The following is a 22,051-nucleotide window of genomic DNA, read 5'->3' as shown; positions in this document are numbered from 1 at the left end:
AGACTGCCAGATGCCACCAGCCAGGGCTCTGACATTGCTTTAGGGACAAGAAATTATATTTAGCATTGGCTCAACTTTTTCAATAACTACATCCAGAGAAAGACTGAAGCAGTCTCCAACAGGAAGGACATCAGCCCCTTATTCCACTTGTCCTGAAAGGTTGTTGACACTCATGCCTATAAAGTGCTCAAAATTAGATATTACACATGCTCAGAGCTGTTATTATCACAGAAAATTCTTCCCATGGAAGCTCATTTTTGCTTTTTTTTAATCAGTCTGGATGTTGAAAGGTAGTAGAAAACCTGGTGTCTGTAATCTCTGCAACATGAAAAAGGATGGGTTCACTCTCAGTTTCTAGAGAGACTATCCTACCCACCATATCATGGACCAGGTTGAGTCTGTTCTGTTTTGCTGAGGCAAAAGCTGTGGCTGAGGCTTGGGTGCAGCCACTCTCCTCAGTGTCACTTCTGTCCCTTTTTGCATGAAGGGAGTCACCAGAACAAACGTTGGACCAGCTGCAGGACTTTTGGGAAGCACATAAAGCACCTGTGTCTTGGAGCTGCAGAGGGTTTCAGCACACCCCAAGCAAAAAGCAGTCTCCTACTGCCCCCACCCCCCCTCTAATACCTACACTACATCCAGTTAGTCACATGCTTGAGCAAAGATAAGGACAAGGATGGAAAAGGAGTAAATTATTTTCATTCCTACCAGATGGAGGGAACAGTAAGTTTTTCTTAGAAATCAGTTCCCAAATACCTAGCACATCTGTACAACATGGAAGTTCTAACCTTACTCTGAATGCTATTATATGAACTGAAAAATTTCACTTTGCAGTTCCTCATTCCAGAAATTCTGCATCTCAGTAAAAGCTTACAGGAAGAAGGCTTTGCAGAAGTAATGCAGAACACAGTAGCTACTTCCATTGGGCTCTGATGTGGGTCTTTATTGTGTTTAAACTTGAGAAGTATGTTCTGCTCTGCAGAAGAAAACTTAAGTGTTCAGAGAGGACATCAACTTCCACTACTGCCTCCTGAAAGACTATGGCAAGGCAGAGTGGAACATCCTTGTTCCCATTATGCTGCATTTACACTGATGTTCAGCAGACCACACAAGCATGGTGGCTCTCCTGTTTTAAAAGGAGTTTAAATACTGGAATTGTCAGCAAATGGGCAAGTTAGTCTCTCCTAACCCCCACTCCAGCCAAAGTCTATATGTAGCTTCTGTAATACCAACAAGCCTTTGGGAACTAGTTTTTCTTGGAAAAATAAGTTAATGCACCAAGTCAGCTGTTAACTTTGCAAGGTGCTGTCTGAGATAAGGGCTCACATGAACTATTTCTCTGCTACATAAGTACTATGTCTTATAAAGCCAAGTTTTAAGGTACTTCAGGCATTCTGACATTTAGTAACTGCATTAACTAGTACATGGAAGCAAGATTAATATTTATTAGCTTGAAGTATCATATTTTATTCAAGTGATATCATAATACATTATGCATCTGCCAGTTATAATCCATTTTAATTGGTTCCAAAACCTAAGCAGTAAATAAGTAAGACAGTTTATCTAGTTAAACTGAAAAAACAGCATTCCACACAGCCAGTACTAGAGATGTCAACCGTATAGTAATTCCAGCATTATGTTATGGCTTTCCAGAAAATCATGAAGTTAACAAATTACAACACATCAAGAGCCATTTTCCAAAGATTTATTGAAGTAGCGACAGGTTGCTCATACTGTGCTGGAAAAAGCAGTTTTATTGAATTCAGATACTTAAAAACAGTATTGCAGCACAAGATATTGCTATTTGTAAACTAGACTCCATTGTAAACTCTAATCCTTCAGGGAGAGTCAGTTTGCAAGATCTAAGACCTATTTCCTAGCATAATCATCTTGCGCTCATGGAAAAACTGCAGAAAGGCACTTGAAAGCTGTTTCTTCCTTTAAGACATGGACTTTTTCAATCTTGCTGGTAAGAATTTCTCCTTTAGTAGGTATGCATCTTCATTTCAGCTTTACTCCAAGTCATCATGGTGCTGGGAAGTTTCATTAATAACCTAATGAAAAACAGAAACACTTGCATTAAGTTTTAATAGGAAGATTTTTGTGGGTTTTTTAAGAGTTAGAAGTGGAACATCCACTTCCAAGATGTGAACAAGTGGGTATCAGCTCTCACTTATGAGAAATTCTAGTTTGTAAACAGCATACAGAAACCACTGAAGTTTTATTTACTTACACCAACAACAGCATCTTATCCTAAGCGAGTAAAGTATCTCTGTCACATGTTTTCCTAAGGAAATCTACCGAGAAATTGGTATCTCAGCTGAACTTAAATACTCAATACAGAGGTAACAGTCACCAACTTAAAGTTTTACTATCAGATGAATTTTGATTTTTTTTTTCCCCAAAGAAACCTGTTTGCTATACCTGTACTACCGAGAATTTGGTATCTCAGCTGAACTTAAATACTCAATACAGAGGTAACAGTCACCAACTTAAAGTTTTACTATCAGATGAATTTTGTTTTTTTTTTTTCCCCCAAAGAAACCTGTTTGTTCACACAGCTTGGAATGCCAGTTACTGTTCTACTCAATACTTATTACCACATACAAGCTGAAGTAAGCACTAGGCAAACTTAAGAATTTAAGGTTACCAGCTGTGATATAAATAAAATTAAAGTTACCACCAACCTGTCCATCTCTAGTTTCGACGGTCTTAATTAGAAGGGTTCTCTTTGAGTGAGTGTCAACCATTGGCTGAGACTCAATGTTGGTTTCTGCAGAAGAAGATGTATTATTACCAATAGTCTAGATGAAGTGCCTCCTCAAAGAAATGAGGTGTAATAAATTTTAGTGTCCGCTTTCAGAATCCCAATTTAGTTTACCAAGAAGTCTCCTGCTCTGAATAAGCCAGGTCTACATTATTCTCTCTGTGCCCCTTAAAGCACTTTCAGCACGTATCCAAACTAATTACTTGCTATGTACCAATATTTAAAAATATGTGTCCAGGAACAAAAGAGCTGCTGCCATCCAAGGTTAAGTAGTTGCAAATACTGTAGTTCGATCCAAGAAGAGTGTTCACAACCAACTGCACTTATACAAGTTCAAAAACCAGCATAAAAGGAACCATCCAGAGCCCTCATGCTAATGGTAGAGCAACTGCCTAAACTGAAATAGCAGAAACAGCTTACCTCTCAGGTTCAAAGCAGCAAAGGTTGGAATAGGCATGTTAATCCTGAAGGAAAAAAGAAACTGTTAAAATCAGAAAATCAGATACGGGTATAAAGTGTCTTCTAGTAATTTCTGGCATTAGGAAAGTGTTTGCATGTGACTACCTGCTCTCTTCACCCTCCAGCAGTTTTCTGTAGGTGGCAATTTCAATATCAAGAGCCATCTTTACATTCAGCAGGTCCTGGTACTCGCGGAGATGGCGAGCCATTTCTTCCTTCATGTTCTGAATCTCATCCTGCAGACGCCCAATAGTGTCTTGGTAGTTAGCAGCTTCAACAGCAAAATTCTCCTCCATTTCACGCATCTGGCGCTCCAGGGACTCATTCTGGAAGAGAATAGTGAAATCATGCCCTGCTGCAGTTCAGTGGTTCTTCCCCACCCTCAAGACCCTCAACATTTTAAAGAAGGAAAGTTGTGTTACATTAGCATCCTTTCTGAAAATGCCCAGACATATCCCAAATTTGTCACCTCCTTATCTTCCCTTTGCAAAGTCAAGGATAGTTATTCTGTGGCATGATCTGAGGTGTGCAACATATTTGTTGTACCAGGTGGTAAAAGCCATCCTTTACAGTAAGCCCAACACTTGCAGTTCAAGTCAGCATGCAGGCAGTCCTTAGTAGAGATTTGCAGGTGTGCTAAATACTGTTACATCCATTTCAAGCCTGTCTTTAAAGCAGTCATGTTTTAGCAACAGCAAAATTTGCACCTTTCACTGCTCCTCCAGGCTTTTTTTTATAACTTTATCTGTACCTGACAGACAAGGCATGAACACTTTCAGAAAGTGCTAATAAACAGTGATTATAGCAAGAGAATGAACTTATTGTTTACAGTTTAAGACTGATTCACTGCATCAATCTAACCAGTGCACTGTTGTGCATACACACAAATTGAGCCCACAGCATCCTTTTCAAAAAGTATTAATATGCTGCTGAATTGCATGGCAGATTACCTGCATTCACATCCAAATTAACAATTAAACTGCAGTGCAGTGCTTAAAGCTGCAATTAAGAAGAATTGCTGTCTTCCACTTACGCTTCCCTTAAGAGCATCGACTTCGCAGGTGAGAGACTGGATCTGTCTGCGGTACTCATTGGCTTCCTGCTTGGCCTGGCGCAGGGCATCGTTGTTCCTGTTAGCAGCTTCAGAGAGATCTGCAAACTGGAAAACCCCAGTCTGGTTAGCATAACACTTCCACAGAAATGGTGAAACAGACCTTCTGTGGACACAGCAGTTGAGGACAACTGAAGGTATTACAAGGGTTAGCACCTGAAATGCTTAAATATTAGTATTACTCTTGAAGTGCCTCTCTATTTCTAAATGTTATATTGGAATTCATAGCAAACCACCTGTATGTTTCCCATCTTTTCACCATTTTTTCACTGATTTCTCCAGTACTTCATCCAACATCTGCTTTCAGGTACAAGACAAGGAAGACTCCCAGTGTGCACCCATTACTTTGCTGCTATAGTTATGGCACAGAATGTTTTCAGTTGTACCCTTCCCAGACTAGGATTGAAAAAAAGACTTTGTGTCACGGTTATGTTCACGTCCATTAGAGAGACAGAGGGAACAGCAAGTGCTACAGCAAAGGTGTTAAACAGAATTAGTCCCAGTGCCTGATGCATTTTACTTACTTTGGACTTGTACCACTCTTCAGCTTCCTGAAGGTTCTTAGCAGCAACACTTTCATACTGTTGGCGAACATCACGCAGGGCAGCAGTAAGGTCAGGCTTAGAAACATCCATATCAATTTGGATGTGCTGTTCCTGGAGTTGGGCCTGCAGTTCTCGGATTTCCTTAGAGAGAAGCAGACACTCAACATTATTGCACAAAAGCACTCAGATCATACGCAGCTGGGGACTCTGGGACAGAGCCAGCAAAGAGCTTCCTTGCTAGACAGTCTGCATCTAAACACAGACCTCATTTCTCAGCTTACCTCATCATGAAGTTTCTTCAAGAAGACAATCTCCTCTTGCAGGGACTCAACTTTGCGCTCAAGATCAAGACGTGCCAGAGAGGCATTGTCAACATCCTGAACAGAAAGAAGAGCAATTAATAATCTTACAAAACTGATGTAGAGAAGTCTCTTACAGCAAGTTCAGCAGCATGTAGGCTGATGCTACAGCTGAGCTTTTTGGCAAGACAATACGAAATCAAAAGCTGTAAAAAACCTTTTTGCCACCTCCTACCTTAGCCTTCAACCTTAGATATGCACCTTTATTGTGAATTTGAAAACTATACCACATATGTTGATTACATCTTTGCTGAACTGCTGCTAAGCATGATCAAGAGCACACAGATCATAGTGGGTGTAAATCCTTCAAGTACTTGAGTCAGAAGTCTACACTAAGTGCTTCTAGCTTGACTACACTGACAAAGAGTTGCACCTTGCAAACTTCCACTCTTTTCAGTGGGGCTTAAAAGTCCAACACGTGCTGTCAGGCCTGTCAGTGGGCTTAACTTATGGACTCCTCGGTGAAAAAGCACAGAGCCCCTTAGGTCCACAGACCACACTTTTAAAGCATACTTGTAAAGCTGGTGAGGGATGCATAAGAACTGCAGTATTCACAATGCAGGCAAACAGATCTCCCTTGAGAAAAAGAAGGTTGTGAGCATAAACACAAATTGAGCTACTCATCGTTGCCTACACCCTTCGCAGTTGCTGGCAAAGGCTCCACCTTTTGCTGGACAGAGATAGTCTTAATCAACAGCAAAAATTCATTTAGAGCATAACAGAAGACACGTCACGAATGTTATAAGGGAACAACTTGAATTAGTTCAAAAACATAGGACTAAACATTGATTGGCAACTTCTTACATTTTGAATGTGTAAGGCATTTAGTTTGCAAAGGGGAAGATTGTTTCTTTCACGCTAGTTACATACACAGCCACATGCTTGTGCTCACAGGGTATTAACATATCAGGTTCTCACAGCTTACTCTAAAGCTATTTTGGATTGCCCAAAGCATAAGCATTCCTAATCAGCAGCTCTCTCTATTATGGCACCTTTGAAATAAGGAGTGTTTTCTTTAGACTCCTAGAAAGCCTTTCCTTGGATCACCCCTACTCTGGGGCAAGGTCCTTGTTCCAGAAGAATTATTCTGTTTACTTTATCCAGCAAAATATCCCTTTCATGCATCATTCCATAACTTTTCTATCAATTCCAGTTTTACCCCCACAGTTCATATCAGCTCTGTTTTTCAGTTCAGTTCAGGGAAAAGAATTTCCTAATTAATTTGTTCTCCTCCCTCCAAAACCCCTCATGATCATTCTGGCAGAAAATGACATGGCTATGACCCAACATGTTTACATAACTGGCCAGACATCCAAAGATTTTCCAGAGGATTTTGCAGAAATCTTCATCCTGAAGGCTATTTTTTTTTTAAATAACAACTGAATAGCTACAGGATTTTAGGACCTTACAATAAATTGAAAGCAATTTAAATTGAAGACACTTACAATATGTGCTATGTACTTTACTATCAGGACCTTACAATAAATTGAAAGCAATTTAAATTGAAGACACAATATGTGCTATGTACTTTACTATATGCTATCATTTATGTATTCCCTATCACTAAAATTCAGTGTTTCAGTAGTTCCCAGATGTGTGGAGAACCCCATAAATGAATTGGCTACTTGTAGCCTGAACAAACAAGTAGAAGTCGTAGATACGTGCAGTTGGAGAACATATGGATTTTATCCTAGGAGATTCTTCAATGCAAGCCACACACTTTGCAGGGTTGAGCATATATGTTTTCTTTAGACAAACCTCATGTTAGCCAGGACCTGACCTCTTAGGCTTGTCACAGGTTCAGGACCTATTCCTTACTGCTAGAGTAGCTGGCAAAGCTGCAGTAACTTTCTCACTGTGATGCTTGTCCTGCTGCTAAAGGAAAGTCCTCAGTGAACTTGCACATGTAGTCTCTGCAGTACATCCCTCAGCACATGAGTAAAATCATATCTTTGTCCAGAAGAAATAAATTAAAATTCAGTACATATGAGCTGAACAGTCTCTGAAACAGGCAGCTTTTGGAAATAAAAGCTTAAGTTCAAATATTCGTTCTTTATTTTAAAATACTGCAGCACACAGCTGCTCCATCAAGTAAAAAGTGTCTTTGATGATACATCAGAACAGCAAAGCACCTGCTGAACTGATCCAAATCTATACAAGTATACAACTTTCCAGTGGAAAAATACAATAATTTAATAGAAAGCTGTGCATTGCTTTAAAATGGAAAGCACAACAGGATATTTCAGCTTCAGTGTCGTGGGAATTTAATTTCACTTTCAGAAGAACAAAACTTGCACTGAAACAGATTTAGGTTTCAAAACCGGTGTTAACTCCCTCCTTGCCAGTAAGGAAAAATTAGGTATGACTGATGGTCAAATCAAGCACACCAGCATGCACCCGTTATGTCATGAGTGCATTTAGTGTAGAGTTCCCATAGAGAATGATTTGCATTTCTTATGCACAAGCTACAGCTTAGGAGGTTAAATGGGTCCAATTCTGACTGTCCTGCATGCACACATCTGCTGGAGGCTGAGCTTCTGAGTGACCCCTTTCCAAATACAGGGAAGAGCTGGATAATGAGTGTAGGGTATGCACACCAATCCAAGCTCACTTTAAAGCCCAGAGCCTCCATAAGATTCAACTGGATTGAAATACAGACATGCCTAAAGTGCACCAATTAAACATGAAAGATTCTGTAAAAGCCAACCTTAAGTCAATTGATCCTTCAACTGAATTCAGCAATGAATCAGAGTAGATGAGATTCTCTAAAACTTAAATGCTCCTTCATAGAATTTCACACTACATTAAATCGTCTTAGTGCTCAAAAAAAAAAAAAAACAAAAACCAAAAAAACACACACAAAAAAAAAAACAACCAACAAAACCCATAAGCTTAAATTAAGGCAGTATCTCAGACTGTTGTTTAAAACTTCTGTCTCCAGAATGCCAGTGGAGACTGAATTCCCAGGCTCTGAATGGGAGTAGGTGTTTCAGTTTCCCCACACTATCTCTTGAACACACCTGCTCTCCTTCAAGGACTGTAAATATACTGCAGACAAAAGCCTTTCCCAGGGAAATGCTAACAATCAACTGCTGATTTCCTGAACAGTGACTTGTGTTACTGCCTATGAAGAGCTCTGGGACAAAGTCAGCCTGTACCCAGCTGCCTGGCTTATGATAAGGGCAGTCACTTCCAGTCTGAAAGAATGCTAGCAATGCTGTTTTACACCAGGAGTTTTAGGGAAGAGACCTTGTTTTGAGAAGGCACATTCCTAAATATCTCTTAGTCCAAACAAGGCTTAATCTAAGTTGAAAGCTGGTTTTGCACAAGTGAAAACTTGAGCTTAAGAATTTTAGAACACTGTTTGCACAGTTGTTTCTGGTTGTCATGTAGATTTACTTTGTCTGGATAACATCACAGCATCCTACAAAGACTGAACTCTAACATAACTTGTTTCCTAGTTTAACATCTTTGTTTTACAGAGGATTACATTCCACGTTCTTAATGGACACCCAGAGGAGTGGGTCAAGCTCAAGCCTGTGACCTCGTCCCAAGGAACATATTGTCTACTTCTCGTCGGCAGACAACGCCCTGGTAAAAAAACTTAAATTTGAAACTGTTGCCCAGTAATGCACTGACCAGTGATTCATCAAAAAGGAGTTTTGCTTTGTACAAAAACTGGCCCATAAGAGACACATTTCGCTAGAAATATTCCCGCACCATTACACATTTAGTAAGAATGCAGCCCACTGCGCCCTCCCCTCCGACACAAAGGGATCTATTATTTCAATCTGCTGCCACCACACTTGCCATAATGCCTGTATCTGCATTCCATGGTGAATCCCATAGAAACCATTAATACCCTTCAGCCAAGCGAGCAGATGGCCCCCTTTCACTTTTATTGGATCGGAAAGTGATTCCACGTTGGGATGGTTTTTGTAAAACGGGCTAGACTTGGATAAAGCAGGACAATGGTTTACCTCCCCTCCCCTCAGACTGCAGCATCCCCCTAAAGAAAACACGGAGGGCTTGCGTGAGAACTGACGGAACCTCTTTGTGCAAGGAAAGCAAACTCCTGCACTCCCACCCTCCGCCCCAGGCACAGCCACCACATCCTCGGGCCCCTCCCTCCTCCACCGCCGCTAACCTGTCTGAAGGACTGCAGGGTGCTCTCGGCCTCCTCCCTCTGAAGCATCTCCTCTTGCAGCCTAGAAGGGGCAAGACGGCGGTGAGGAGGGAGCGGGGGTCTCCCAAATGCCCCCGCCCAGCCTCCGGCCCGCCCGGTACCGCTCGGGATGCTCAGGGGCTGCCTCCGCGCCAGGGGACAGGGCGGCGGGGAGGCAGCGGGATGCGGCGGCAGCCCGAACCCGCCTTCCCCAGGCACACTCACTTCTCCCGCAGCCGCATGATGTCGTCGGCGAGGTTGTCCCGCTCCACTTCTACGCGTGCCTTGTCGTTGGTGAGCTGGTCCACCTGTCGCCGCAGCTCCCGCATCTCCTCCTCGTACAGGTCGCCCAAGCGGGACGTGCCCTTGCCCTTGAGCTGCTCCAGCTCGGCCAGCAAGATCTTGTTTTGCTGCTCCAGAAAGCGCACCTTGTCGATGTAGTTGGCGAAGCGGTCATTAAGCTCCTGCAGCTCAACCTTCTCGTTGGTGCGGTTCGCCTTGAACTCTGAGTTGATGGCGTCGGCCAGCGAGAAGTCCACGGAGTCGTGGAGCCGCATGGGCGGCATGCTGCTCCGCAGCCGCACCGACGTCGTCTTGCTGGCGTACATGCCGCCGGGCGAGGCGGACACGTACCGGGCGCTGCTGGGCCGCAGGGCGCTGCCCAGCGAGTACCGGCTGCTGGACGTGATGTAGCGGGTGCCGGTGCTGGGGCGGCTGCCCCCGCCGAACATGCGCCGGTACGAGGAGTTTTTCGTGCTGATGCTCATAGCGACGGCAGAGCGGGCTTTGTAATCCGGGAGCGGAGCGGGGCGACCAGGGTGTGCGGCGAAGAAGGGCGGTGGCTGCGGCCAGGGCCCCTTCTTATGGGCGCCGCGAACCCGCCCCGCCGGTCCGCCCCGCTCCGCCCCGCCCGCGGGGAAGGGGCGGCGGCCGCGGACACAAAGGCGGCGAGCGGGGCCGCTCGGCCGCCGGGGCGCGGAGGGTGGGTGGTAGCTTCTGCTGTGACTGAGTTCCCCAGAGGCTGGCAGGTTTCCGCCGGAGCTGCGGGACGTGGCAGGGCGGTGTCTCACACGGGGCGCGGGGAGCAGGACGGGGTGACAGTAGCGGCATCTTCGGCGTCGCGGAAATGGGCGCTGGGCTTCCCCCTCTCATCTCGTTGTCCCCCTCCAGAGTGAGCGCGGTGACTGCAAGAAGGGGTTGGCAAGTTTAATGTCACGGGCCTGGCAAAATACTCTGAATAACCTATTAAGACCCCTCTATAGGTATGATGTATATTTGTCTATATGTCTTTCTAAGAAAGTTTCCTTCCCTTTTGACCTTTCTGAAAGAGTAAGACCAGGGAAAAATTATGCTAACTATTCACAAAAGGCTGCCAAGTGTTCAAAATAAACAGCCAGAAAAATAATGTATGTGTTATCTTTAGCTCCCTCCCACAATAGCAATCTCAGCTCCTATGATTAAGACATGAACTTTACAGGTTAAATATGTTTTCCTTGTATCTGGCGAAGCAGTTACATGCCTAAGGCTTAATTCTGCCATTATTGTAACAGTGATCCCAGGAATAGTTTAGGGATTTCTTTTGTATGGACAGTACATTATTGGAATTCAGGATCTTGCTCCTGGAAAATACCTAGGATAGTAGCAGGCTTGATTTTAACAAAGGATTGCTTCTCCACTGTTGTACCCGACAGACTTTGCTTTTAATTTTGGTAGGCGTATGGTCAGAGTCTTAGGAGAGCAGCTGGCAAAATGATAATTGTTCATTAACTGTGACCTGCAAATACGTGTGTAAAATAAAAGGCCAGACAAAAATCCCAGTGTTTTCAGAGCAATTTTACTATCAAAATGGGACTACTAGCAATGGAAAAGACTGATGTAGGTAGTACAGGGCAATAGCAATGGCATAAAAGTTAACAGAGAAAAACTTTGAGTAGCAGCAGATTGTTTTAACATGAATGCAGAGGTTGCTTAAGGAAGATGAAAGAATCTCTGGCATTTAGATAACTCTAAACTTGAGTGGCCAAAGCACGACTCACATTCTGAAATTCTGCACTGATGCATCAGGTAAGGGACATCTTTTTTCTCTCTGCTATGGGAGGTGAGTGATACATTGTAGACATATTATCTGTAACGTATTGCTTCAGAACTTAGGGGATGCAAAACTACCATTGATTTTTGATTCTTTTTAGCTTGCAGTTCTGCAGGAAGAAATATCTTCACTGGAAGTTCTGATAAACCTGAACATGAACAGTGGGTAGAGAAAAAGGTAATCTTCACACCCCAATTCACAGTAGTCAGCTATTGTACTTCAGGTAATGTACTTTAAAAGGAAGAATGTGAACCTATGTATTTTATTAAAGAGTTTGATTTTTTGAAGGAAATTCTGCTTTGCTTTCATTCTGTTGGCAACCAGAAGTGCAGGAATGCAGTTTGTATCTAAATGTAAGTCCTTGAGGTTTTAATTTCTTTTGTTCACTGAAGCTTAGTCAAGCAAAGGAAGCTGACAAGGTTGAGCTACTGAAGTGTTTTCAGTATAAGTCCCAGGCTACAGCTCATTCCATTCACCCACTTGAATAAGAGGCAGAGGTCACACAGCATTCCTGAAGCTAAGGGTTCCCAAAGCCCAGCCTGGATGCTGTTGCACTGCCCAGCCCTCTCAGAGTTCTATTTAAGCCATCAAGTTTGAGCTGTAAGCCTTTGAGAGCCCTGGCACAGAAGTACATACTCGTTCTGTGAGTGGGCAAGAAGCAAAACAGCACATAACCAACAATCTCACGGATTAAAGATGCTGCACTCAGAAATACTGATAGCTTTGATAGACTTTTGTTTTTTAAAGGTGTGCTGGTGCCCCATCTGTTCTTCCTAACAGACCACAACTTATACTTCACAAAATCTTCAGTGGCATACATATGCAAGAATCCTCCTCGTTCAGAAAATGCATTGTCCCTAAAATCCAAGTTGTTGGTTTTTGTTTTTTTTTTGTTTTGTTTTGGTTTTTTGTTTTTTTTTTTTTTTTTTTTTTTTTTTTAGTAAATATGACCCACCCACTTCATGTTTCAAGTGTAATTTCCATATGTTTATGTCACTGCTGCCATATGTGCTCTTGGCCACCTGCCTTATTTCTGTGTCTCACTATGAAATGTTCAGATGTTGTTGGCTGCTGGGACTACAGTAAACCTTTTAAGTGCCTTTTGCTTGTTGGCACTTACACAGATGCACAAATGGAAGAAGCTGTAAGTTTCTTGTAAGCTGCAATAAATTTAACGCACATTTGCATCGCAAACCCCAAGGGGATTAAAACATGTCCCTTGAAATGCAAAAAGATCTCTACTGTCCTTCTCAGAAGAGACTCTGTCTCAGTATAGCCATAAACATCAAGGAGAGTGTATTTTGAATGGAAATGAAATCACAGTAATGTCCAGTTTCATGGAAAATGCTATGCGACTCTTAGAGGTGGTGGCTGATGGAGATCTTGACCACTTCTGACATGAAGAACAGACAGCTAAGAGCATCACTCAGCACCACGTTGGGGATTATTCATAAACTACTGGTTGTCATCTGTGCTGTTTACTGCAATGCCTTCCCTTGCAATTCCAGTGTGCAGTCATGCAGCTGCCTGGTCAGCCCACAACAGAAGTACACTGTTGTGCACTACACTGTACTACCTCTACAGAAGTAGATCAGAGGTAATGGCACTCTTGAAAAAACAAACAGGTATTTTTATCACAAGAGTTTCACTTCAGACTGAAATTTTCTTTTATGCCTTTTTTTTTTTTTTTTGTGGCCTTTTTTCCCCCAGATAATTATGTATTGGTTTACTGCCAAGAATGGAATAAGGAATCAAGTCCTAGAAATTTAGCAAAAAGCCACCTGTATTGTGTGTAACTTTCATTAATGGGGAAAGTGGATATGCGTAGAGAGAAGGTACGGATGCCTGAATGGCTTTATACTACATATCAGTTGTACTAAGAATTAAAAAGTCCATATAACAGAATTTCTGTTATTTCCTTGCAAAAATATCTGTTGGTCTGAAAACATCATTGGAAAGACTGGCATTCACTTATTTTTTTATTTTTAAAATTTACCATTTAATTTAAACAGTAAGAAATTAGAGTAATTTAGTCCAAATATTGAATGTGCTTTCCAGTTACATAAACCTGGACTAAACAGATGTGAATGCTTTTCTTAATCAGATTTATGCCCTTTTTCTAAAGTTTCTGCTTACAGGAGCTGTAGAAAGACACATAAAGATTAAATACCCATGAAAAAACATCCTGCCATGCAAATACAATAATTTTTGTGTCAGTACCATACAGCAACCATAAGCCCAGGCATGCTTGGGGCTGCAGAGCCATTCCTTCACACATCCCCTGCACTATGACTATTAAACAAACTCTGGGCAATAGGGACACATTTTAACATGAGGAAATAAAAGAGCCTTAACACTCTACAGACTGGAGGAACACTCTGTAGTGCTCAGCCAGAGTAAGTGTTGTGGCCTATCACTTGAGTGACTGTGGTGGCTTTCACTGTCTATGAACATCTTCAGCCATGGTCTAAAAACACAAAGACTGCTATGATTTCGAAAACAGAAAGGTCCCTGTTAAAAAAAAAGGATTCTGGCTGTAATCTTCAGCTGGGAGAAGTCCCTCCCTTTAGCTGAGAGCCAAGTGTAAGGAGAAGCCCCCAAGAAAAGGCCACTGCATCCAGGGAAGTGATGGTTTTTCTGAACCCCGATAATGCATCTCCCTGCATTCTGACTAGGAGAAGCTGATTTGGATTTCTGAATATAACCAGGCTGCAGAACATCTAAATGTTCCAGCATTGAATTCTCCCCTTGTGAGTAACTCCCTTGACTAATTTTTGTCTTGATAAAGAAACTGGCAAATTCTTTTATGAAATTTATTTTTAAAATTATGTTACCTATTGTCATTGCCAGCATTGAAAAGCATATCAAATTGGTATGACTAGCTGCTGATTTTTTCAAGTAAATGACTAGGCTCTATACTCAAAACTAACCAAGTCTGTCAAAAATATTCTATTTTAATGTATAATAAATATATGAGGCTGGTAGGGGTTTCATCATTAAGGAAGTGATTTAAACATGAGTCAAGCCACCCTGTCGCACAATTTACATTTCCAAAGAATTATTACTGTTGTGCATGAAGTGCCTCTCTACTATGGTTTCTAATTGCCAGAATAGGAAGTGTTTAGTATCAAATAGGACATTTCTGTACCAAATCAGGTACTCATTTTCAATGCCACTACAGTCCTGTGCCCTGAGGTTGTCTCAAACACCATGCACACCTCTAGGAACAGAGAAGAGAAGAGTTTTTAAGCTCTATCACAAGTATAGCAATTTATATAATCCATCCCTTAAAAAATAAAAAAACCCCAAACAAATTAAGAATGACACCCTGTCTCACTTTATTTAACAGCAATAGCACTGACTGCTGAATGGCAGCAATACAGTTAGCAATGACTGGGACATACAGAATGAGGTTTTCCAAACTGAGAAGAGGTTTGGCATGGCTTAAGGCTCAGTGCTCAACCTGAAACTCTTTAAGCAGAACAAATTTTCAGAATACACAAAGTCTCTCATTCTTGACTTTGGGTGCCCCAACATAGATAATCTGAAGTTTTATCTCTCCACATCCTTGTTTCATGAAATTTGTATATTATCAAAGACCAAGAAATTATTCAAGGATCATGATAGGCACTTTATAAGGACCATTTAACTTAAATATCAGATAAAATATTTGAATTAAGCAGCTCAAGTTTTCAGGAGAATCTATGCAAAATGCATAGTTTAGCTTTTTTTCTGTCCTTTGCCACACTGCTGACCTGGCCATCTTGGCCTTGCTCAGCACTAGGTTGCAATTCCTGCAGCAAACTGTTGGTTCAGGTAGAAGTCAACAGCGTGGATGAACAGTTACTTGTCACATTACAATAGGAAGCACTGTCTTGGTTCAGTTTTAAATTTTGAGGTTGCAGACTTTTTCAAGGATGTCATCCATCCATCCATCCATCCATCCATCCATCCATCCATCCATCCATCCATCAATCTATCCATCCTGTCTTTGAGAAAATTGAAAGGAAGTGATTCTTGTACACTATTAATGAACCCTGTCAGTTAAACACTTACTACTTCTTTTTGGCCAAGTTTTTTCAACTCAACCTGCTTAAAGAGCTCCTCTAGCCAAAAAACAATTAAATCTGAGAAGTGATTTAATTATTTTCTCTTCCCCAGTTCCATCACTTACACAAAGCATAAACAGCATAATGTTTTCTTGCCATGATATACCAGGAAATGATGATCTTTCTGAGGAAGAGGCAGAACACAGCAATGGAACATTAATTGTGTGCAGCAATTGTTCCATTCTTCCTCTGAGATGCCCAGGACAAGCAGAACAGTACTAGCTCCTTGAAGGCCAAGTTTTTAGTGGATTCCTCAGTCCAAGTTCTTGTGCCAAATCCTTGTTCCAATGAGACTCATAAACTGAGCATACATTGTGTTAGCCATTCTGGGATTAATTGGCTCCTTTCAAAGGGAAGAGGCAGTGCTGCACACACCCCAAAGCTGAGAAGACTGAGTTTCTAAAAAGACATTCTGTTTTTGTATGCCAGCTCTATGCCTAACTTTCAAGAATAAATATACTCTGTCCAGTTGGGATTAAGGAGGGAAGATGATCCAGATTTAAGATGCATAATATATTGTGGGCCATGAGGAATTGAAAATTAGCTAAATACAGAAGAGATGATGCATATGGCTGGAGAAGGAAGAGACTACATGTCTGGAAGAGTAGAGGTGTCCGTGTCTTTTCAGGTAGAACAGTGTCCTGTTTCCCAACACAAAGACAATTCACTGTCTACCCGAAATTTTCCTTAGGAATTTGATCTTGTATATGGTCAAATACACATAATAGGCAGGAGAGAGCATGTGTAGGATGACAGGAGGAAGGACCTGACAACTATTCAGGAGCTTTGTAGATGTTTCAGTTTTGCTAACTCAGACTTTTGCCAGTATTTGTAGCTCTTTATTTGACATGGATCAGGCATTTTTATAAACTCCATGACAGAATTTACCTAGGCCTACCATGTAAGTCCAGTACATCAGGATGAAAGAACATACAGGTCAGATATCAGGATATTTCACAGGGAGAGGCATGGTTTTCCCTGAAATGGTAATGCCACTGACCTGCAGTTGTATTCTGAAAATAATCAACTTCTGTCATATCAAGAGGAACTTTGAGAGCTATCCCACAGATGAAGGACACAATACTATTGTACTACAATATACACGATGCCTGGACTGCCAATGACAATGTGAATTATTCACAGTTTAGATTAATTAATTACCTGAGTTCAATATTGTTAGGTTTTGAACAACCGTGTCCTATACTGCTGGAGATGAGTGCTACCTCTGAGATGTCACCAAAACTGTGATAAAATCATCCTCAGGGACTTCATCTGACTCGCAGGGTTCCCAATGGACAATTCCAACAATCTCCCATTGTATTTTTCTGGTGAATTATGTGAAACATATTTGCTGGAGTTTTAAGTAAGCCCAACTCCCTACCGCTGAATTTTGACACTGCCAGTCCGTTCTGGCACATGTCTTGTGCAAGATTTCTTCAGAAATAACTATTTAGAAGTTTTTGGCTCTTTTAGGCTAGGCTTTTTGGGGCTTCTCTCTCCAAGCTGTCTTGATAAAAAATAACATTCATATGTCACAGTCCTTTTACTAAAAAAAGTTTTTTCAACTTTAGAAAAACCTAAAGCTTTTGTTCTTAGTTGAGGCAAAGGAGAAAGGGGAAGGGGCCCCAAAAGCAGCCAAAAATCACACTGCTATATTTTTCCTAGATTTCTTTCACAATAACTTTTCAATTTTTTCTTTTATTTCAGTTTATCCTTACAAAATCTCACAACTTCTTCAACTCTGTTGTTTTATTATAGACTATTTTCCAAGAGACTTTTGGGTAGATATTATATTGGTGTGTTTGACAGATATCTGTAGACATTTCCAATGCCAGAAAGAGAATATCTCAAGTACAGTAACTTTTGCAATTGCAATCCATAACTGATATCAAACAGTTTTATATTAGCTTTAAAGTAACTCATTTGCAAATGCTAGCCATAGAACCAGGCTGGAAGGCATCTCTGTGCTGCCTAGGCACCAAGTGCTCAGCTTCTTGGGCAGATCTTACAGTACTCACTGTACACAATTTTGGTTTAATCTAATCTGAAGGTCACTGAGAAGGGCCACAGTTACAGCTCTGCTATGGCTGCATTAAAGGTTTTCTTTCTCTGTGGAGAAAATACCCTTCTGCTGAAATCCTGCCACCATGGCAGATCTCATTTCCTGTGCTACTCATAGTCAGAGATTAAACTCACCACATGGACTGAATAAAAAAAAGAAAACCACCAAAAAACCCCCAACAGTTTGGGCAGGGGCTGAACTCCTTAAAAGACAAAACTGCAGTGTACAAAAGCTGGAGGTGATACTAGATGGCCTTGTGGTCAGAAGGGGTGACCGACACTGACATACAGCTACAAGTCTTTTTCAGTTTGCACAGTGTAAGTTGTGCAAATCATACAGGGATACTGGGGGTGAAAATTTTTGCTTTAAGCAGGAAGTTAATAGGCATATCCAGCCTCGCTGGCTGAATTTCCCTTCTTTCCACTCACCTCCCCTCCCCTCCCTTTGAGAGAGCAGCAGGCTCCTCCTGCCCTTGCAATCCAGCCGGGATCTCCCACGCCATTACCTCATCCCGAACTGATCCCCCTTTAACAAATGCCTGGCTCCTGCCTGCTGTCACCCTTCAAAGGTCTGAGTCAAAACGCATTCATTGCACCAGCAATCTTTTGCCTGACTGCAGGGGCCTTAAAAGAGTTCTGAGTCTGTTTTGTTCAATCCAATGACTATATAGTTTTTTTATGTATTTTTTTTTTTTTTGTCAAGCACTGGAATGTGTAAGTTCAAGAAAGTCAATAATATAATCTAAACATATGCCTCTCATCCAGCCCAGGTGACCACTGCAGGCCAAATGTAACAAACAAGCCAGATTTATTTAGATTTAAATGTATTTAAACCAGAAAAGTAAAGATTTAATTAGAGAAGCAATGTCTTTTTATTCCTTACTCCCTACAGAGTATATACCTAGCCACAAAACCCGAAAATAAAATCCTGAAATGGAGCTATTAATATATTTGAAAAGCAAAAGGTTAAAAATGTTTGTGTCTGATCACTCTTCCAAATAATTTCAGCTACATAAATTTCCTAGTAGAGAGTTCTTAGAAAATGCATTGAGAGAGGCTGACAGACCTGGTTTGGTGTGGTTTTCATTTCTAGCCTTGCAGATGCGTGTCATTATAAATGAAAATCACAGGCTTCCTTAGCCATAAAGGCACAGCCCAGCCGCTTCCTGGAAGCACCGCCTCTGTGGTTGACAGCTACTTTTACTGAGCAGCACTTCAGCAGAAATCAACTTTGATAAATACCCTTCTGAAACATAACATCCGATAAAGATTGACTTTGATAAACTGCAAAAGGTTTTCAGTTTTATTAGCAAATTACTGGGCCAATGGTTATGGAAAAAATAACTGATGCCATACGCCCTCAGTGATTTTTTCAATTCACTGGTTGCATTGCTAGGGTATGACATGCCTCACATTCTTTCCTGGCCACAATGATTTCTCACCCAGAATATGAGATTCCCTTCCAGACAGCAGAGATGTTTGCATACTCCTCCTGATCCTCACTTAGGTATTTAGTAGGTTATATGGACCTTTGGAGAGAAGAAGCATTTTTTGTTGTTCAGCCATCAACATTGATATTTGCTTGTACGAAGTTTTGGCTGATTGCTGTGAAGGCACTTTTAAATATCTGGTGTATGAGCAGAGGGAGGTTTTCCCTGCCCTCTCTCCATTGTTTGAATATAGAGGAAATGCTCACAAACACTTCCCAGCTTCAAGTCCACTACCGTTCATCACCCAGCCTTTCGCTGAGGGTTACATTCATGGCCTTGACAAAGCCCAGTGACAGGCACTGCAGACCAGCAGCCTCCTGTCACAGCTGGGAGCGAGCACAGACCCTGCTGGCTCTGCTCTGCTGCAAAGGGGAGGGCAGGGAGGAGACCTACATGTAACTGCTTATGGAGTTTCATGTGCATTTTTTGAATTATAGAAACAGAGCAGTGAAAATCTTTCCTTCTCACTTTGAGGGCAAGATTACATGGTCCAGTCATATTTTGTAATTTTGCTTTTCAGTTGCCAAGTACAATGCAGAATCTGAAGGAAGGGAGCTTATTTCTGTGATGCTCTTGTGCAGCATTGCTAATTGTAACGTTTAACAATTCTAAAGCATTTTAAGAAGAGACAATATTGCAGTGGTTTCATGTTCCTCTAACCACATGTAGCTGTTTCACTGGATGTTTGTTGATTACCAAGGCAACAGTTTCAGACCTGGCATGATTATCTGTATCATACCACTCATCAGAGATGTGGGCAAACTCCAGAAACTTCTCAATTGAGGAAATGATGCTAGTTGGTAGGAGGCAGGAGTTTTCAAAACTGTTTCAGTGAAAATGCTGATATCACATGCTTATGTCAACAACTTTAAAAATATCATTAAAAGATCAGTCTGCTTAAAATATATTTTACTATAAATATATTAGAGTCAAGCAAATAGCTGTTTCATCAATGCATTATCATAGTTCTGTAGATGTGCCCATTTAGAATAAATTAACATCATTTTAGAAAAGCCTTTCATTTGTTACTTAAAACCAACTACCTTGAGGAGCCATAATTGATACAAAAAACAGCCCATACTTGTGTCCTAAAAATGCAGAGTCCAGAGTTGGAATTTGGACTTCCAACTCTGCTATTAATCTTCTCTGTTAATAAAATTTGATGTTCATGGACTTTTACAGGAATCCTATCCGTCTTATATGCATGTAGAAGAGTAAAAAGGACTGTCACAATACCCACATTTTAGTAAGTCAGAGAGCTCCAATTGGGAAATTTTGCAGACATGTGGCTGCTTTGGGGTCACAAGACAAAGTGTCAGCAACATTTAGCTTGCTCCATGGCAATGCCAGCACATGTTAGCAAGATTTTCTGAGTGAAGTATGAACAAATGCTTTCACAGGGCTCACCCTCCCTCTGCCATCATTCTGAGTTTTCCTGTGAGAAGCAAGATATGAGTGGCCATGGATCTCAGCACTTCTGAGCCATTGCTCCTGTCTGAAATAAGCAGCATGCTTTAAATACTATTATCTAAGTTTGGATCCAGAAAGTATGGTTATTATTTTGTTGACTTTACATTTTTAAAGTGAAGAACACTACAAATAACTGCTTCCAGATTCCCTGTTTTCATTTCAGTTTTTTATGCAGCTGTCAATTAATAATGAGAACCAGGTTAGGGAAGGCACAGTTATACAGAATTATAAAAGTGACTGCTGCCAGTTGTTAAAAAATGAGTGCTAGGGAAGTTTTGGTGCTTCCCATTCTTTACAAGAGGAAGCCAATAAAATCCCTATCAAGCTTATTAATTTCTTTGTTGCCAGAGTGGAGGCATGTTCATCATATTCTCCAGTTTACTACACTGGAAGAGGAAGTAGGTGGAGGATTTCCCCTGAGCTGGGGATGTTCTACTGCCACCAACCAGCACAGCAGAGACATGTCTGCTGCTTTTTCCATCTGACTCCACTTTTCCTATGTATGAATGGCAAAAATACCTTGGAGTCAGGGAAAGGAGAAGGAAAACCAGGTCTCAGCCCTGTCTTCCTGTCTGATATTAATCACTGCAGGTACCAGGCAGCTCCAAATAAATTAACTGTTTCTGGCTGACTACAGCTCTCACTCATCACAGTATCTGGCATTGCTGTGAACTGTAGGTTATGGGAATAGTAGGACAAGAAACTCAAACTCATTCATCAGCTTTACTGATTTCAAAAGTCTAAAAGTTGCATTTTTTTAAAATTTTTCATTTACACCTTGCATCTATATTTTGAAGGGGTTCTACTAAACTGTATCTTCTTAACTGATAATAACCTTGCTCTTTGTAACCCATCTTCATCATCTTGACCAATTTTCTTCAGGGTCTTCACCATCTTTGTCCCATGACTCTTTTCTCCAGCAAGCACATTTCTAGTTTTGTTGTGCCATGTGATTCCATTTTCTCAGTTCTCCATCAACCAGCAACGCAGGAAACCTGCATGCAGCTGGTTGCAATGCCTGCTGCTCTCCTCTGCTGCACTTTCTTTCATGTGACATAGACTTGGACTTCTTGTTTTATTCACCTTTCATGGCTGACAAATAAAGCAGCAGCTCCAGACTCTGATAATGAAGATCCAGGTGAATGACAGGTGAATGACAGCACTGTTTTGAAAAAAAAAAAAAAAACTGGCAAGGACTGATATTTTTACTTTGAAATTTTGTTTCTAATTCCACTGTTTTCCACAGGTCATGCATCCTATATTTTGGAGGAGTGCATTGAAAGGCAGCATATTTACCTTTCTGCCCTCCAGTTTTAGCTAAAAATTCTTCCCCCACTGTAAGTCAGGAGATGGGAGCTACTATGACATGATGTGTGAGGCAGCTTCTTTGGAAAAAAGAACTATTTCTTAAACCCACCTTGTTTTT

At 41.3% G+C, this 22,051-nt stretch overlaps 2 protein-coding genes across 4 annotated transcripts in view; one reads left to right on the top strand and one right to left on the bottom strand.

Annotated features, from left to right (window-relative positions):
- Nucleotides 1-1,691: 1,691 nt before the first annotated feature.
- VIM (vimentin) lies at nucleotides 1,692-10,297 on the bottom strand. Its single transcript, XM_041408876.1, has 9 exons — nucleotides 9,632-10,297; nucleotides 9,389-9,449; nucleotides 5,164-5,259; nucleotides 4,862-5,023; nucleotides 4,260-4,385; nucleotides 3,332-3,552; nucleotides 3,188-3,231; nucleotides 2,688-2,773; nucleotides 1,692-2,054 (listed from the first exon to the last, which is right to left on the bottom strand). Exons 1-9 carry the CDS (start codon nucleotides 10,171-10,173, stop codon nucleotides 2,013-2,015), a joined length of 1,380 nt encoding a protein of 459 aa, XP_041264810.1. The 5' UTR covers nucleotides 10,174-10,297; the 3' UTR covers nucleotides 1,692-2,012.
- Nucleotides 10,298-10,377: 80 nt separating this feature from the next.
- The window catches only part of TRDMT1 (tRNA aspartic acid methyltransferase 1), a 41,327-nt gene continuing 29,653 nt past the window's right edge, over nucleotides 10,378-22,051 (top strand). Inside the window, exons 1-2 of one of the 3 annotated variants that reach the window (XM_041408880.1) lie at nucleotides 10,378-10,668; nucleotides 11,596-11,672. The gene's annotated coding sequence lies outside the window, so the exon portion shown is untranslated. Of the gene's footprint in view, nucleotides 11,471-11,595; nucleotides 11,719-22,051 lie in introns of all 3 variants that reach the window. The other 2 variants (XM_041408881.1, XM_041408879.1) reach the window with 2 other exon arrangements.

The sequence above is a fragment of the Onychostruthus taczanowskii genome, unplaced genomic scaffold (assembly GCF_017590055.1).
Source record: "Onychostruthus taczanowskii isolate IOZ18803 unplaced genomic scaffold, ASM1759005v1 scaffold3, whole genome shotgun sequence".
Lineage (NCBI taxonomy): Eukaryota > Metazoa > Chordata > Aves > Passeriformes > Passeridae > Onychostruthus > Onychostruthus taczanowskii.
Note: the sequence above shows the minus strand (reverse complement) of the source record. Positions and strands in the feature narration are given on the sequence as shown.